This window comes from Mastigoproctus giganteus, chromosome 2 (assembly GCF_048544385.1).
Source record: "Mastigoproctus giganteus isolate SK-2022 chromosome 2, ASM4854438v1, whole genome shotgun sequence".
Lineage (NCBI taxonomy): Eukaryota > Metazoa > Arthropoda > Arachnida > Uropygi > Thelyphonidae > Mastigoproctus > Mastigoproctus giganteus.
Window position 1 is genome coordinate 95,099,990 of NC_143576.1, and position 19,279 is coordinate 95,119,268.

General features: G+C 34.5%; 1 protein-coding gene across 5 annotated transcripts in view; it reads right to left on the reverse strand.

Annotated features, from left to right (window-relative positions):
* Positions 1 to 2,765: 2,765 nt before the first annotated feature.
* LOC150089435 (ras-related protein Rab-14) overlaps positions 2,766 to 19,279 on the reverse strand; it is a 108,623-nt gene continuing 92,109 nt past the window's right edge. For 4 of the 5 annotated variants that reach the window (XM_090389476.1, XM_090389474.1, XM_090389478.1 and 1 more), the window contains exons 8-9: positions 11,820 to 11,946; positions 2,766 to 3,364 (exon numbers count right to left, since the gene is read on the reverse strand). In XM_090389476.1, coding sequence (XP_090245602.1) covers positions 11,841 to 11,946 — 106 coding nt within the window. In that variant the 3' untranslated portion in view covers positions 2,766 to 3,364; positions 11,820 to 11,840. Of the gene's footprint in view, positions 3,365 to 3,941; positions 4,039 to 11,819; positions 11,947 to 19,279 lie in introns of those variants that run through there. The other variant, XM_090389475.1, reaches the window with a different exon arrangement.

The window sequence follows — 19,279 nt, forward strand, 5'->3', positions numbered from 1 at the left end:
CTCCCACTCTCATTATACCTTTGCTTCCAACTATCTCACACCATACAGATCCTATACCAGCATGTGAAACGTCTGAATCCGGGAGAGCTTTCATCATACTCAGGCTGCTTTTGATAAAAATCATGACCCCATCACCCCTTCGATCTTACCTATCCTTCCTAAATACATTATACATACTGTACTGAAACCCATTACCCCCTATCTCCGGGTCACATCATGTTTCCGTAAGCCCCATTATGTCAGCATTACTTGTCATAACCAGCAGTTTGAATTCACTCAATTTATTGACAAGACTTCTGATATTACTGTATAAACAATTAAGACTTAGTGTCCCTGTATAGTTAACTACCCTGACACACTCCTTGAAGTGTGTCAGGGTAGTTAACTATAAAAGCGAGCTCATTTGAAGTGTTTCTGCCGTCAGAACATCTTGCCAATATGTTCTGTTGTGGTAACAAACAAGAACTCTAGGTATGTGCAAGTGTTACTTTGACCAATATCAGATAAATGCATATCTATATTACCCGTCCCCCCAAACTAGCAGTTTCCCTGAACCTTTAAGGTATCCTAAATAATACTGGCAAAACCTCTTGCACCACCTTTGTTTAAATGTATCCCATCTCTACAAAACAGATTCCTTCTACATACAAGTGCAGGCCAAGCTAACAGAAATTTCCCTCCAAAAGCCTTGCAGAGTCAATCCACAAAGCTTTCAGCATATAATCCCTCTTATCATACCTGGGCAGAATTGCAGACACATAGACACTGTGACCTAACTCTCAGCATTTCTTCAGCATGGTCCTATATTTGTCTAACAAATTGTCAGATTGTGTATGCTTAATGTCATTAGTCCCCACATGAATAATAGTATTCTCCTTACCCCCTTAAAATCTGACAGTCTGTTGGTGACATCATTAATAGTTGCTCCCGCCAGACATACACCCTGGTTCTAGTCCACCTATCCTTATTACAAAAAATATTTCCCCATTCCCCTGACAATGGAGTCTCCTAATAGAACTAAGTCCTTTTGAATCAGAGTAGTTTGCACTTGATTATTCTGTTCTGGTGTCCGAATTGGGAGTGTATCACTTGGTTGGTTACTAGTCGTGGAGTCGCTGATGAACTCCCAATTATGTTATTCTCGAGGGCAAGCACCTGTTTTTTCAGTGACTCAAATTGTTCTAGCAATGCACCAAATTTTAACTAAAGATCGGTACACTCCCTACAACAGTGACAAAGAAAAGAATCTTCTCCAGGTGAACTATGATTATCTAGGTCAACCTTAGAATACATGCTACAGGTTCTGCAAAGGATAAAATCATGACTCACCCGGAAATCGCCATTGGCTATTTCCATATGATTCATGGTACCCTCTGACGAAATGTTCAAGGCAGATCTTATAACAACCATTGTAAAATTTACTAAATATTAATACAAGAAACTTTCAAAAAATTATATTTATAATATTAAAAAAATCAAACTATTACAGGAAGAAAAAAAAAAAAAAACATAAAAATAAACTTTACAATATACTAAATGTATATCTAAATTATAATAGATCTAAATATAACACTCATCACATCAGACAGTCCAGCCCTCCTTTCCTCTGATGCTCAATGTCTGCTGGGAGCTCAATAAAGGAAATTCACCCTTTAATTAATTTCTTGTTTGATGTATGAAGATGTGTATTGTAATTAACTTTATTTTATCTTGTTTTATTTTACTTTTAACCTTACTCAATAGTTCCTATCATTACTCACTTTTCTATCATTATTTGTGTAGTAATGTTTAGTTAATATGTAAACCCCTGGCCATGATTATTCAGGCTGTGATGGGTAATGCTTTCTTTTAGTCTTCATGTAGAATAGAAACATGCAACCACAGATTTAATAGGAATAATTAGATGGCAACCTGTTCTAGTAAGCAATAACTCTTTGATTAAAGGTGAATTTTTTTTTTGTCTAGGACACAAACAATTATTGTTCCTTAATTTGAATCCACATCCCCTTGTTTCAGTCATCCTAAACAGAAAATATGCTCCCAATAAATAATTGAACTAACATTAATGATCATTATTCACCACAAGGATAGACAGTAGAAAGTCTGGCATTCAAGAATTCTTTAACTCGACTGTGGAAATTTTGGGAAAAAATTTGCTCTCAATAACAGTTTTCAGAATAGGAATTATTTTAAATTTGAATAATATGCATCTGAAAGGGTCTGAAAGTTCCTATTGGTATAAAATGATAATTTTCATTATAATTAAAAACCTTCCAAAACAGTGAAATCCTAGTCCTACTTACTTTAAGAAAAACTACTTGTGCCATTTTTAGGTTATTCACCTCACAGTTATCACAAATGTAACGTTTGGAAATTAATAATTACTTATGATACAATTATCGTACATCACAATTTTGCCTGTGGAAGTAAAACTGTGCATATAACTTCACATAACCATTCTCGCCTATGAATAAACAGTTATGGCTACTTAAGGTTTTCGAAGTCTGCCTCAAATGGAGATTCCACAGTGAATCTAAATGCACTACAGTACAAAAATAAATTAAGGATAAATAACTAATTTGAATATTTACTTTCAAAAAAAATTACTGAATGAATAATACATGGATATTTTTCTTTGCATTCTTTTGAAATTCCTAATCTTTTGAAAGTATTTTAAATTATATTATGTATTCATATCAATTATGTGATTTAGGGGGAAAAATGAGAAAAATGGTATGATAAGCAACAAAATACTATTCATTAAAAACATTACTGTTTCACACTTTATTTCAACTGAAAATTGTCCATGAAATTGAGAAATAAATGTCTTTATACAAAGAAATTTCTAGAAAATACCTAGGTTACAATCATATACATTTCAATGAGTGCTATGCATTTAAATGGACCCACGTAACAAAATACTGCTCTAAGTCAACATGGCTTTCCTTTTGTTTCTCCAATTCACAGATGTGCTATTTACTGGAGGAATACAGGTTGAGAGCTTTTCCATGTTGTTAAAAATGGCTGTTGATATGTCAACCACTCACATGCACTGAAGTTTATCAACTTAAGCAATTACAATATACAATATATATATATATATATTTATATAAATAAAGTCACCATTCAGTTTGTCAATGTACACTGTTTGGTCATTTTGCACACAGACACATTTTAAAACTATCTTACACTGATCTGGATTTGAAATTCGTGAAAACTAGACGTAGCTACTGAAATATCTTGATGGAAAGATGAAGGCCATATTTTAAGAGGCCCTTTTTTCTGGTCTGATGCCTTGTTTATTCTTTTTCTTTTGAGAAAAATTTGCTACAGACACCTGATGTGGAATTTCTGTACACCTGATCTATATGAAAATATAATATACACAATATGCTATACATTATCCATCCTATTTAGTATTAAAAAAAATTTACTTAAACATTCAGATGAAAAAAAAAAAATGTATATATAAGAAATTCTAGCACATGATTCATATTTTGAAAAAATAACACAATTTCATGAGGTCAAAGTGGGATTTATTGTTATTGGAAAGAAAGAGAAAATTAGAAAATAGTCCATGCCTGCTACCAGTGCTAGGGATTAAATATACCAGAAAGCAAAACCTCATGCAGTATATGCAATTTAAAAAATAATTAAAAAAAAATACTAAATGTACACTGCTTTCATTTAAACTTAAGTAGAATAAAATTTCTCTATAACAAAGTGTCTAATCCAAAAAAATTTATACAGAGAAATTGAGTGTTCTGAACACTGTAGGATAAGTACTATGTTAAGAAAACCCCATGGTAAACAAGAAATCCATTTTTTTTAAATATTTTTTAATTAAATTATTGTATTTCACACACATACACATGTCAGAACAAATTGGTATTCAAAGAAAGTACAGTTTTTGTTGAGTGGTACAACAGAAAAATGTTCTCTTTTTAAAAAATGTGCTGCATCTGTTTAAGCATTCACTGTTTCATCCGACATAGGGCTCTCAAATATTTTACAGCAGTCCAGCGGAATTTCCCACATCTATAATATAATCAAAATAAAGCCTTATGTTTGATATTCGCTTGGGCTATTGGTAAAAATTATTAAAACACTTTCAGAATTTTGTGTAAAGTGAACACTGTTCTATCAACAACAGTAGAGCTTGGAAAAAAAATCGACTAATGTTAATGTTAGTTTTCACATATGCCATTGACAACAGTAGAAAAATCAACAATATATTGTGTTTGGTAAAGGTAACATTCAGGTAGACGATAATTAGGAAGAAACAGCACTTCAACTGCAGACAGTTCACTTTGTCTGCAAGTATCTGCAACTGGACAGGCATTGTAGCATACTCATGATGCCCACAGACAACCAGAAATTAATACCTTAAAAGCTAATTACTCTTTTCTATGTAAACAGTATTTGGCACTTAGTAACAGCAAAAAAACTAAGCTTGGCGAGAACTGGTTACCTCAGTGCATAACTCCTGGGTCTAATGTATCATACCGTTGTGGACAAAATTAGACCAGTTGATATTTTCTGTACCATATATCATCATGAAACTCTCTCCCTATATGTCTTCTTGGGCAGAGTCCATTTATTTAAATTTTGAAAAAATTTGCTTCTTCCCTTCAATTCTCAGAATCATAACCTTCAAGTGTATTTATGTCTATGCTGTTAGGAGGAGATACTTTTTACAAGGATGGGATACTCTGCTTGATCATTAATTACTCTACCAAATTACTACTCTACTTTACATAATCTGCAAATTTCGACATCACACCCTCTATCCTTTCATCAATGTCATTTAAGAAAATCAAAAACAACAGCGTTCCTAATATTGATTCTTGAGGAACTCCATTTCTTACATCAACCCAATCTGAGGAATAACCATTTATCACTTAGGTGCGCAAAAATATTTGCTGATGCTATCAAGCTAGTGTTAGGTGGGTTGGAAAACTGCTAGCTTGGGAGGGGGGATATAAAGAACTTTTTTCTCACCACTAGTATATGATCCTATAGAGGAATTACTTAAAGACTAGACCACATAAGGCAAATTTGCCTCCTAAATTCATGCTTGTTTTTTTTGCAAAATTTACTTCTAAATTGGCCAAAAATTTTGTAAGCTCATAAAGGACTCATAAATAAATTGGTTTTTACCACGCAGAGCAGTGTTTGTATTCCAATTTAGCCATAACTGCATGTAAAACATGATCTCTAACTCAAATATCAGTCAAAATAATGGTCTTCTTTTAAAGGTGGCTCATTGGGCAGTTTGGGTTGTCCAGGCCAGTATATTAAATAATTCAATTACACATCTGTAAGCTGACATCTTCAGAAAAAATTCATATAAAAAAATACTACCTCCATCCTATACAAATTTTTCAAGGAGACAGTTCAACTGTAATATAAATGCAAGGTGCAGTCAGAAAGTAGAGGCTGGCAGCCAACCATATGCAAACTTTCACAAGAGAATAAAATCAAATAGTTTGAAACTTAGGCTGTAGTCATCAGATGGCATCTGTGATACTAAAGAAAATAGCAGACAAAAATGTTCTCATAAAATTTTTTGTGACATTCACTATCAGCTAGTAGGGATGTGATAAAAATGCACCAATGGAGAGAACTGTGCAGCATTGGGCAAATAATTTCTATTATTTACGAAAAATGCTATATTATGGGGAAAAAAAAAAACAAAAAACATTAATATATTAATTTTCATTGAGACCCAGCTTTTTGTGTCTCAGTTTTTTTGAAGCATTAGGCTGAATCAACAAATGTCACAGTTCACATTATTTCAGCAGCATGACTACCATAGCATATGAATCAACATGGTCTGACATGACCTATTCAAAAAAGAAACCAAAATAATATTTTGGTTTCAATTTTTTTTTGGATGGGACTTTTTTTTTTTCCTTTATGAAAACCACCAAAACGAGAGGTATTAGAAACTATAGTACTTAGTACCATGCTTGGGTTGGAGGTTGAGAAGATATTTGTTGACATTAGACTTGAACTTCTGTAGTCTAATTTTCAGGAAAGACATATGAAGGAAGGTTGTTCCAGAAAATAGCAGTTGAATGAATAAACAAGGAAGATGAAAAGTGAGTTTGAAGTTGGACAAGTAAATGGATATTGGTGGCACGTGTTCCGACTGTTTTGAAAGAGAGAACGGGAATTATAGAAGCCAATTCAGAAGAACAGTACCCATGGAAGTATCTGTAGAAAAGGCATGCAGCAGAAACAGTACGTCTATGAGACATAGATTAGCGAGTGGAGAGACTCTGTTAGAGAGAAGTCATTAATTAACCTAACTGCCCTCTTCTGAATGGAATCAAGAAGCCTTAGAGAGGTTTTGGGGGCACCACCCCAAATTTGGGAACAATATTCCATGGTAGGGCGGATTTGTGATTTATACAGAGTGAGCAGCTGTTTGGAAGAAAAGTAACGCCGAGAGCAAAAGAGAAAACCAAGTTTTTTTAGATGCAGAGGAAGCAATATTTCTAATGTGCTTGTGCCAAGAGAGATTAGAAGTCAGGGTAATCCCCAAAAGAGATATATCATTTTGCCTAGAAATCGGAGTGTCACCAAAGATAAGCATAGAAGCAGAAGATTCCTTTTTGCGAGATATATGACAAGACTGAGTTTTAGGACTGAAATCAACTAAAGTGTCTTTGCTCCCCACTGGAGAATTATCCAAAGATCGGCATTTAAGGAATTGGTAGCAGATTTTCAAGAAGTTGAAGCTGATTGAGCAGGGCAAGGTTTCTCAAAATGGAAATTGGAATGCAATGTGCTATCATAGGCAAAACTATGGATAGGATTTCCAGTCAATGGAAGGTCATTAATATACAAGAGGAAAAGAGCAGGAAAAAGAACTGAACCTTAGGGGACACTGGCATTAGTGGAGAAGTTAGAAGAGCCATCTACCATCACCCACAGTGAGCGATCAGAAAGAAAACTGGATAACCAATTACAAAAAACAGTTGGCAAACCATAAGATGGAAATTTGTTTAGAAGACCTTTGAAGAAATTTGTTTAGAAGCCTTGTAGATATCAAGAGCAACTGCTTGTGTTTCACCCAACTTTTCCATTGAATTTGTCCATAAATAGGTAACATAAGCCAGAATATCACCAGTGGATCAACACTGACGGAATCCATACTGGCGATCGTTGATCAGACGGAATGTTTCCAAATAGTTTAAGAGTTGGCGGTTAATTGATTTCTCATTTACTTTAGAAAAAGTAGAAGTAATTGAAATGGGATGATAATTGGATGGGAGGGATTTGTCACCCTTTTTAGGAACTGGCTGGATATGATCAAATTTCCAAGCAGAAGGAAAAACACCTTTGGAATGTGAAAAAAGGCAGCAAAGAATAGAAGTTCAGGAGCTCAGGTTTTGAGAACAAGTGGAGAAATACCATCAGGACCTGGAGCTTTCTTAGCATCAGATTCATCAAAATCCTGACATCCTTTTGAACAAAGATCACAAGAGGAATTGAATGGAGTGTACTGGGAATGGTTTTAGGTGATTTACCAAGATCATCAATACACAAGTTGGAAGAAAAATAGGATGCCAGCAGGTCAGCTTTATCTTTGGCTGATGTGGCAACAGAACCATCTTGTTTTGACAGATGTGGGAACAGAGATGGGCAAAAATTGCAGCCAATATTTTTGGGAAGAGATCAGAATGGTCAGCTACCATTGGACAAGAAGCAAGTTTTCTACTCTTAGCCTGTTCGAATTCTAGTTTGGACTGATTAATAACAGCTTTACAAAGTATAAATGATACTTAATAATAAAAATTATTATTATGCTATGTTGCTTATAAAAACGTAGTACTGGAAATATTTTGTAATAAAAATTCAGAAATATTATTCGATTTCAGAGAATATAAGCTTAGTGGTTCGCTTTAAAAATATTATGTTGAAAGGGGTTCGTGAGTCAAAAAAGGTTGGGAACCACTGATCCACACCATGTTTCAACAAAACTGAAGATGGTCGAGCAGGCACCATCTTCAAAATTAGGCCACTTGACATGGAATCGCCCATCTATATAATGTAGGCGTAGACAACTCTTAAAGAAAAACTATGATAGTAGTGTGAAAAGCATCATTTCATCTGTATCTCATATTGTGCTCATCCTTCACGAGTTGCCCATGTATTGCACTGCCTCGAATAAGTAATGCTTGACAAATAGAGACCACTATTGTTACGTATTCTCAGTAGGCACACCACCCAGAGACAACACCATTTCAAAGCTAGTTGGCTTTTCATCAGTGGGTGGGCAGGTATCCTGGTATTGCAAGTGAAGCGTTACTTATTCGAGATAGTGCAATACATGGGCAACTTGTTGTGAAGGATGAGTATGTATGGTGTACAGTATCTACACCGATATTACATACTGTAGTAATGTTTATTATGTACTTGTACATAGGAAAAAATGGATGAAGAAACTGAAAAAGAGAAAATTACTTTATTAGACATTTTATTATAATATACTACTGAATGTAAGGTTAAGTAAAGTTTATTGAAGTTACACTACTTTTCAGTTGTATGAATAAAGAATGAATCCAGAAATTTGTGTTTTTTTTATTGTTGTATTTTTTCAGATAAAATTGTGTTGTAGCATTTAATAATAATAATAATAATAAATTTTCATTTATTGCAACTACAGCAAGCCCATCACAGCACTAGGCTAGGGGCATAAGTTCAGTACAAAGGAGACAAATATATATATAACAAAAAAAAATACATAGCATATTCTAGTTGTCTTTGACTTTGTGCTTAACATTTGTTGCACGATCATCAGGAAGATCATTCTCACAAAAAAAAAAAAAAAAAAATGCTTGGTCAATTTTCTGAAGGGAAAAAGCTTTAATTCTTTAATTTTCAAATCCTCATAACTGCGGGGACTAAGATACCAGGGAACCCCCGTACAATGTTTGATCCACATAGTTCCCTGCAGAAGTGCTCTTTGCTTCAGATGTTTCTAGTTGGTGGGCCAATTACCACAGTGCATGGTTTATTTGATTTTAGTTTCTTTCAAGTTTTTCTTGCTGATATTAAAGATAAAGCCCAAATACAAGTATTTTTGGCATGTTAAAAAAACATATTCTAAGCAGGGGATTTACTTTAAAAAAAATTTAAAAATGTTTTTAATATAAAAAATTACAATTGTGTCCATAATAAGATTGAAAATAAATAAATGGAAGTTAGGCAAGCAAAGGCAGAAATCTTTGGCAAAGGATGCTAAGAAAAACAGCAAGGACTTCTTTAGTTATATAAACTAAAAGGAAGAGGATGAATCAGATTGGTTCACTTGATATCGATGGTTCAACTGGTGATAATCCTGCTCAGACAGCTGATATCAATGAGTATTTTGCATCTACTTTCACACATGAGGAGTTAAGGGAGGAAAATGCCAGCAAACTGTAACAGTGTGCTTAATGATTTTGTAATAACTGAGAGCAAAGCAGAGAAGAAATTGTTGAAGTTACACATAAGAAAGGCTCCTGGGGTGGATGGGATCTATCCAGTTATATTAAAGGAGGAAGCAAAGGAACTAAGCAAACCCTTAGCCATAATTATGAGAGCATCCTCGTACTCAAGAAAAGTACCCACGGACTGGAAATGTGCAAATGTATCCCCAATTCACAAAGGAGGATCGACAAGTTAGTTTAACTTCTGTTCCGGGTAAAATAATGGAGTCACTGGTTAAAGATGCATTGCAGGATCATCTAGACAAGACTGCAGTAATAATTCAGACACAGCATGGGTTTGTTAAGGGAAAGTCTTGTCTGACAAATTTGTAGAATACTATGATGTGGTTACAAAGGAACTGGATGCAAAAAATAATTTTAATATCATATACTTGGATTTCAGGAAAGATTTTGACACTGTTGCATATGGAAGATAACTGTACAAATTGGAGCAGTATGGTATTAAGGGTAAGTTGCTACAATGGATAAAAATGGTGGTTGAGTGGGAGAAGACAGAGAGTGGTAATCAATGGATGCTGCTCTTCGTGGACTAATGTTATTAGTGGAGTCCCTCAGTGTTGGTCCCACTGTTGTTTTGTATATTTATCAATGATATTGATGAAGGTATATGGCTTAATGGCGAAGTTTGCAGATGATACAAAGGTTGGCAGGGTTGTTAATGACAATAAGCAGTGTGCTGCTGCAACAGGATCTAGAAAATTTGGGCAAATAGGCTGAGAAGCGGCAACTGAAGTTTAACTGACAAATGCAAAGTACTGCATATGGATAGAAGTAACCTCAGAGAAACGTACCAACTGTATGGTACTACACTTATGGTGATAGAAAATGAAAAGACCTGGGAGTAATTATGCAGTCAGATATGAAGTTTTCTCAGCAATGCAGACAGGCTGCCAGAGCAGGTCATGGGGTCAATGATATACAGGAATTTTGCTAGTAGGGAAAAGGAAGTGATTATCCCTTTGTCAGGCCACGCTTTGAGTACTTCATACAAGTCTGGAGGCCTCATTTTAAGAAGGATGTAGAGTTGCTTGAGCGAGTACAGGGAAGGGCAACAAGATTGGTGAGGGGAACGAAAGGATGGCCTTACCAAGAGAGGCTTAAGTTCTGCAAATTTCAGCGTCTGGAGACTAGGCACCTGTAAGGTGATCTGATTGAGGCGTATAAGGCCTTGAATGGGTTGAGCAGGCTCAAATCTGATGGGATTCTTCCTCTTGCTCAGATTACATACCTGAGGGGGGCATAGATTCAAATTGAGGGAAGACAGCAGGTAGTTGACTGCTAGAACAAACTTCCATCTGTTGTTGTGGAAGTTGATAGATTTTTTTTGTCTGATGCCATATAAGCTTGCTTTCTTGCATCACATTCCTCCACTACTACTACCACCATGTCCACTGGTAACTGCTCAACAACAAGTGGATTCTTTTTCATAAAATTTTATATTTGGCACTTTTTGCAAGCTTTGTCAGGTCATAACAAATTTCATTAAAACCATATCAATAGAATTTGGACAATTATATTTTTTGTACATGTGTCCAACTGTCCACATGTAACAACTTGACTCCCAGTGGATGAAGTTTTGTATTTAGAAAGATTTGAAATCCATCACATAAGTTATCCATATACTGTATAATGTAGCTGAATCACTGGATATTATATTAATGCAGATAACAGTGCCTAAGAATCATTCATATCTTAATGATTGAAAGAATGAATGGGCAATAGATATGGCAAATGTGCAGAAATGAAATGTCCTGAGTTCAAGCATAAAAGTCACTGATTTTTTTTTTTTTTTTTTTTTTTGTTGTTATCAGTTTACAAAAAATATAAATCATGAATTATTACAATTTTTTTATTATATTAATCACAACAGAAACATTGTAACTACATGTTTATTTCAATTTGTTATTAAAATCCAGGAAGAAATGAACTGCATTATGAAAACAGTGAATATTATGTTGGGAGGTATGTGCAGTGAAGTGAAAACAATTACTTTTATATATTATTAGTTTATCAATTAGTAATTAATTTACTTTTCATCTCTATTAATTACAAGAAAAAGAAAAAATTCAATTACTTTAAGAAATAAAAATGTAATGTACCTGAAATGTACACACTGAGTATGATGTTAATAATTTATTTAAATTATGGTGAATAACACATGTCAAAAATTTTTTATCATGTTCATTATATATATTTTTATAATTTTTTTTTATTTATTTATTTATTATTTTTTATTTATTTATTTTTTTTTTTTTGAGATATACATCTCAGTTTCTTCTTTTAATTCTGAAAAGTTTTAAATTGTATACAACTTACCAAAATTTATCCAACAAACAGCTAACAAGCACAACCTTCTTTATTTGGTTGTTGGTCAGTGTTTAATGCATTTCTTGGTGTTGTTGGCTTATGCTGAACTCCTGATTCTGCAGCATTCAAGTCAAGACTGCAGAAAAAAGGAAAAGCTTTTTATAAAGCAAACTTAACAGAATAAGCAAGAAATCTGTACTACAATATTATCAATTTTTATTTATCTGACTTATTTAAGTGAGTGCTAAAATAATCTAGAAACATACTTCCTGTAATAACAAGAACATGAATTTAAAAATGTTAAACTGAAACTTTGGACATAGGATATTCTGTGACTACATCATGAAAGCCTATATAAAAAAAATCTAGAAACTGATAACATTGCCTATTTAGTATGTGCCTAAGAATCATCGCTAAGTAAACAGGGCTAAATTGAGAGATAAACAAATTATATTTTCTGTCTCCCCCTCCCAAAGCACAACCCTCACAGACTTCTACTCCCAATAATAATTGTATATTTTATTCAATGATATAGTGTTCTTAACCACTTGAATTTAGTGTAGAACCAACTTACATTATATTTCTTAGAATCTTACTATTATTTTATTATTTGCTCCATCATTAGAGCACTTACCTCTCTCTCTCTCTCTCTCTCTCTCTCTCTCTCTCTCTCTCTCTCTCTCTCTCTCTCTCTCTCTCTGCATGCATGTGTATTCTTAGTAAAAGTGGTGCATACAACATAATGACGGCAGAAGTGCAAAATATAACAGAATTCAATTATAAGTAGAAACATGTAAAGTTACAAGGATAAAATAATCTCTGAAGTTCCATAACTGTGCAAGTATATTACATCTTTCCTGCAAGTATGCATGAAAAATGTAATATATAGTATTTTTTTCCTGTGTGGGTTCTGTGTATACAAATATACAGTTTATTACGTGTGGTATCCCTGAGGTACAAACATATATAGGGTGTGACAATAAATTTCCTGGACTGGCACTTTTGCAGTCAATGTTTGATGAGTTTGAAAATAAATGGAAGTGGTATGTTGTAGTTCATATTTCCTCCAACAGATGGTTGTACAGAGGATGTCCAGTAGGCTGAGAGGTTGCAAGTGACAATCAGTTTTGTTAGTACTGTTAATGTTCCATGCTACAATTTTGCAATAGAGCAACGAAAGAATTTTTATTGAAGGAAAAACCTGGAACAGAAATATGAAATGTTAAAAACTGTTTATGGTGATGAAATACTAAGTTGTACCGTGTTTGAATGGTATAAGTGAATCAAAAACAGATATCAGATGTTAGTAATGACCCAAGAAGTGGGCATCAATCTCTTGAAATGAGGACAGAGTTTCAAAAGTTCAAGAAACTGTGACAAGAGGTTGTTATTTAACCCTAAGAAAGATGGCTGATAAGTTGGACATGAATAAGGAGATGATTCATCAAATTCTGCATGAAGATTTAAGGAAAAGGAAGGTCTGTGCAAAGTTTCTGGCACACAGCCTCAAAGATGAGAAGCAGCAACGAAGAGTATCATCATGCAAGACAATCCTAATTTCCTAAACTGTACTGTCATTGGAAATAAGTGTTGGGTGCTTCAGTGTGACCCATAGATGAAGCATCAGAGCATGCAGTTGACTTCAAAATCATCAGCAAGGCCCAAAAAGTTTTGTTTACAGAAGTCCAGGATCAAGACTATGCTGATTATGTTTTTTGACAAACAGGGTGTGATTCACAAGGAATTTGTACCCAAAGGGGAAAGAGTCTATGCTGCATTCTATATACAAGTGCTTCAAAGGCTATTGAAGCACACTTCTTGGGTGAGGGTGCAATTTCAAGAGAAGGGCAGGTGGTTTTTGTTGCTTGACAATACCCCACCCATTCCACACTTGTTGTGAAGACATTCCTGACAAAACATAGGACTGTACAGATCAGCAATTCATTTTAATCTCCCGATCTAGCACCAGACTTCCTCCTCTTTCCCAAGGTGAAAACTGCCCTCAAAGGAAAAAAAATTCTGGACGTTGAGGACACAAAGAAAAATAAAACTGCCAAACTGAACTTCATCTCTTTGAATGCTTTCCCCAACTCTTTTCAGAAACTTTTAGAATAGTGTAATATAAGTGCATTCAATCAGGTGGTGACTGAATGATTGGACAGTTCATTTATAATCAAACTCAGTAATGTCTCTCTTTAGTTGCTCTTAAACAGAATTGGCAGATACTGTTTTCCAATTGTTCTTTTTTTATATAGATTGGATGCCACTTATTTTGATTATTTTGGGCTAAAGTGATAACAATAACTAAAGAAACAAGAATGCAGCTGTTCTGCACTGCTTACAGATGCAGATCAGAAATGTGTACATAAAAAGGTGTACATATATATAGAAAGTAATAGTGAAATTATAGTAACCTTATAATACCGTGATAAATCTGACTAAAAAATGAATAGCAAATGGTTAGAAAACGGTACTCACCTTGTATAAATCTGCAATAAAATATTTTTTGGTAGATGGTGGTTAAATTTAGGTTGGAAGAAGCATTAAAAAGAACCAAGGCGGGAAATGGGGTGAAAATATTTTAAACAGATTTTAAAATGAGCACAAGGAAGTAGAAATGCAGATCTCCAAATCCTTGGTTGTCATAAAGAGGTTAAAAAACGTAAATGAAAAAAGAGAGAATACCGGTGGTGCCAATAGTCGTTACGAAGGACTTTCGTGAGTAAACCGTCATCAGTTGGCAAATGGAAGAAAAGTGAGCGCGCGTTGTATTTAAAGTTATCTAAACTCCCATGATGCTCTTTTTGACACGTGGGAACTTTAGCCGCGAGAGGTTCCAAGCCGGTGAAAGGTTGAAGGGAAGTTTAGCGTTAATAATGTTGAGATCGGAATGGTGTCGGTACCATTCGATGGTGAGGGCTTCATATTGAAGAATTCTGTAGCTCGATCTAAGTTTAATAATAGTGATGGTGGAGTCAACAAGGGGGGGGGGGTGGTTGTGGGTTTGAGCATGGGTTGTTAACCCAGTGCAGGATTGACTTGTCTTGAAACTGTTGAAGTGGTAGTATGCGCGGGTATTGGAAGTTGTGGAGGAACCGAATTTGGTGGTAGTGCTGCCGATGTAACAGGTGTTGCAGTTCGGTTGACATTTTATGAGATATATTAAGTTATTGAGATCATTGATGGGATATTTGTGTGTATCTTTGTAAGAATTAAATAGGAAACCTAGTTTATTGTAAGTGGAGAAGGTGAGGGAGATGTCGGTATCTTTGAATGTACGTCGGAATTGTGCTGCGAGTTCACTATGGTAAGGGAGAACTATGTGAGTATTTGTCTTGTGACTCTGTCTGGTGGGATTATTAATACTGTTTTTAACGGTGGATATTGTGTGTTGGATGAGTTGAGGGGGATAGCTCCTGGCTATGAATTTATCAGTAAGGTATTGAAGTTCATTGTGTAGATCGTTTTGTGAAGAGGTGAATTTGATAGCGTTGTAGATTTGGTTGTGTAGGACGGCTTTTTTTGGTACTAAGGGGATGATGTGAAGTGAAATGTAGATATTTACCGGTGTGCGTATTTTTTCTGAAAATCTTGGTATTTAAATTTGTGTCCGTTGTATAAATAGTAAGATTAAGAAAATGAATCTGGTTGTCCGTTGCGATTTCGAGGGTAAGGTTTAGCCTGTCATGTATTGTATTGAATTTTAAAAAAATTCTGACGTACATTCACAATTCTGACGCACAATTCCGACATACATTCAAAGATACCGACATCTCCCTCACCTTCTCCACTTACAATAAACTAGGTTCCCTATTTAATTCTTACAAAGATACACACAAATATCCCATCAATGATCTCAATAACTTAATATATCTCATAAAATGTCAATCGAACTGCAACACCTGTTACATCGGCAGCACTACCACCAAATTTGGTTCCTCCACAACTTCCAATACCTGCGCATACTACCACTTCAACAGTTTCAAGACAAGTCAATCCTGCACTGAGTTAACAACCCATGCTCAAACCCACAACCACACCCCCCTTGTTGACTCCGCCATCACTATTATTAAACTTAGATCGAGCTACAGAATTCTTCAATATGAAGCCCTCACCATCGAATGGTACCGACACCATTCCGATCTCAACATTATTAACGCTAAACTTCCCTTCAACCTTTCACCGGCTTGGAACCTCTCGCGGCTAAAGTTCCCACGTGTCAAAAAGAGCATCATGGGAGTTTGATAACTTTAAATACAACACGCTCTCACTTTTCTTCCATTTGCCAACTGATGATGGTTTACTCACGAAAGTCCTTCGTAACGACTATTGGCACCACAGGTCTTCTCTCTTTTTTCATTTACGTTTTTTAACCTCTTTATGACAACCAAGGATTGGAGATCTGCATTTCTACTTCCTTGCGCTCATTTTAAAATCTGTTTAAAATATTTTCACCCCATTTCCCGCCTTAGTTCTTTTTAATGCTTCTTCCAACCTAAATTTAACCACCATCTACCAAAAAATATTTTATTGCAGATTTATACAAGGTGAGAAATGTTTTCTAAGCATTTGCTATTCATTTTTTAGACAGAAAGTAATATAAAATACTTAATTTCACTATCCACTATTTTTTTGAGAAAATCATCAATAAAAGCATCTGTCAAAATGTTTCTGCAAATCCATAGAAATCATTAAAAACAAATGCAGAAAACACTGGAATCAAAAATTATGAAAGGTTAATACTCTACTGTAAAAAGTCAGATTGGCAGAAGTAGAGATACAGTAATTTCTTTCGCAGAATAAAAACACTGACAACTACACAAACTGTACAAAGCAAAATCAGTAACCAGCCACACAACATGTTGGAGTTCAAGAACAAATTGAAATGTTACAGAATCACTTCCACTGCATATACATAAACTGCAATAAGGCAAGCAAGGGATAATAAGCCAAAAAGCACTAATTATTATAATAAACAAATTTTTTTTCTATGTATTATAAATGTGATTGGGACTTCAGAAAAATTGATAGCACTAAGCAAATGAATAATATTATTGATAATTACAATATGTGGCATGCCATTTTTTTTTTTTTTTTTAACTGAAGGCTTCAAACTTGGGGAAACTTTCTCGTAGCTGTGCTTCTGCAGTCAGAGGAAAAATTCCTGAGTGATATATACAGTAGACTCGATTTTCTGGATAGATGGTAAAAAAAAAAAAAAAAATTCCCGAATAATCGATTTCCCAGTTAATCCAAAAATACAGTAAGTTCCCGACATACGTAAGAGATACGTTCCAAGCCTTCTTATGTAAGTCTTGTTGTACGTAACTCGGGAATGACTAATAAAATATTGCTACTATATCCCTGATATGCCAAAATTACGAAAACTACATAATATCCTCAGAAGAATGAAGAAAAATAGTTATATATTTTTAATTAGTTCAATTAAAAACTTTATCTGGGGACAGCGGTGAAGTAGCCAGAGTGGTACATAAGAAAAGAAAACATAAAAGGAAGAAAAAACGCATGTTATTGTACTGTAAAAAACGTATATATTTCATAGTCTTGGTTGTTATTATTATAGTTGACCTTCATTGGCGCCAACCGCTTCTCATATTCTGTTTTTCTCCTTTATTGTGTTCACCGTTGCCACTGACAAATCTGAATTCTGTGCAATACTTGTTAATGTTTGACCATTTTCATACACCCTTATTTTATTTTAATTTTCTGATCCAACTCGATCACTTTCCTTTTCTTGATAGATTTCCTAGTACGGCTGTCACTTATTCTCTTAGTCAGCACCATGATAACAGTCAAAATAAATTTTCTGAAAATAACTTATTATTATTATAAGTTTCACAGGGTTAAGGCGAAAACTCACTATTATCACCCCACGTGAGTTCGCATTTTACTAAAGCTCATTTCTGGAGGTCACTGCTATAAAACAAAAAAAAAAAAATTGCACTTTCTGGGTTATTGGGCTTTTCCGTTAGCACAATCTATTATAAATGGGTAGTAAACTCGATCCTGTTGCATTTGCGATAATACCGATGGCTGGAATTCTGTGGGTTTTTATGGTGAAATGTGTGTCCCCTTCACTGAAATCTTCAGTCATATAAAAAAAAATATAAATAACGTAACGTAAGTTGGGGACTTGAAATATGTTCAGCAACCTACGTAAAAAGTGTGGCGATAGATAAAAAACTACCACGCACTACCCGTGTATCCAATACGATGCTTCCCTTTATTTTTTATGATGTCGATTTTAAATCTATTAGCTTCTCTTTATTTTTAAAATGTTGCGTATGGTTTGGTCACCAGCATTATAATGGTTCTTTAGAGATTTAACAGATGCACAGTTTCAAACTTTTGAATAATTTCAAGTTTTTGTTTAATTGAAAGCACAACTCTTGCATTTGCCCATAATTTTTGCAATTTCTAAACAAAAAAATAAAATAAATAAATAATAATAAAAATTCCGATATCCCTGACAAATAATAAAACAAAATTTGTCCTTCTGCGGTGCGACGGAACACAATCGACGTTTTTTTTTTTTTTTTTTTTTTTTTAGCACCAGGTGTGAAGACAGCGGGAGTTGCAAAATAATAGGCACACTAATCTCCCAATGACAACTTATAACGTCGCTTATTTACGACTTGCAAAACATCTGTTTATACCTATTCTAGTTATTACTTGATTTTATGATTTCTGGTCGATTTTTTTATTTTTTTTAAATTTATTTATTTATTTTTTTATTTAGAATCTTTAAGTGTCCCGGTTAATCCAATCCCCGTAAATCGAGAGTCTGCTGTATTACAATTACATAAGCATTAGTAGAGGCATATGATGCAAGAAAGCAAGCTTTATTACAAGTTCGCAATCAAGAACTGTATGTATAATGAAGCCAACAAAAATGTGATTTCTAGCATCATATTCAAAGCTTTAAGTCCAACAAAATACCTGCCCATGAGGTCGTACGATGTATGGTTTGAAATAATGGTAGCTGTATAAACATGTTTTGGTTATAATCAGCCCTATTCGTAAAAACTCGTGTATTTACTCACTTTAAATCAATTTTTTGGCAAAAAAAAAAAAAAAAAACGAACAATAGTCCTCCACTGCAAGTGACAGTCAGTGCAGGGGATGGGGTCAGCTGAGTTTGACATACACTGCAGGCCCACTATCAGCATGCTGCTGACTTGGGGCTTGCAAACTGTGAAGAAAATTGTGGCATACCATCAACTAAGTTTTGGTGACTATTGTTATAGAGTAATGGAAATTATAATAATAAAATAAACATTCATTACAGCAGGCCCCCGTTATAAAGTGGTTCGCTTTACACTGATTCGCTATAACGCTGTTCTTATATTATAACCCGTATCTGACTATAACGCTGTCACAGATCACTAGAAAGCTCTTTTACAGATTGCATTTTTGGCATATTTAACGAAATCATTCACTTGATGGAG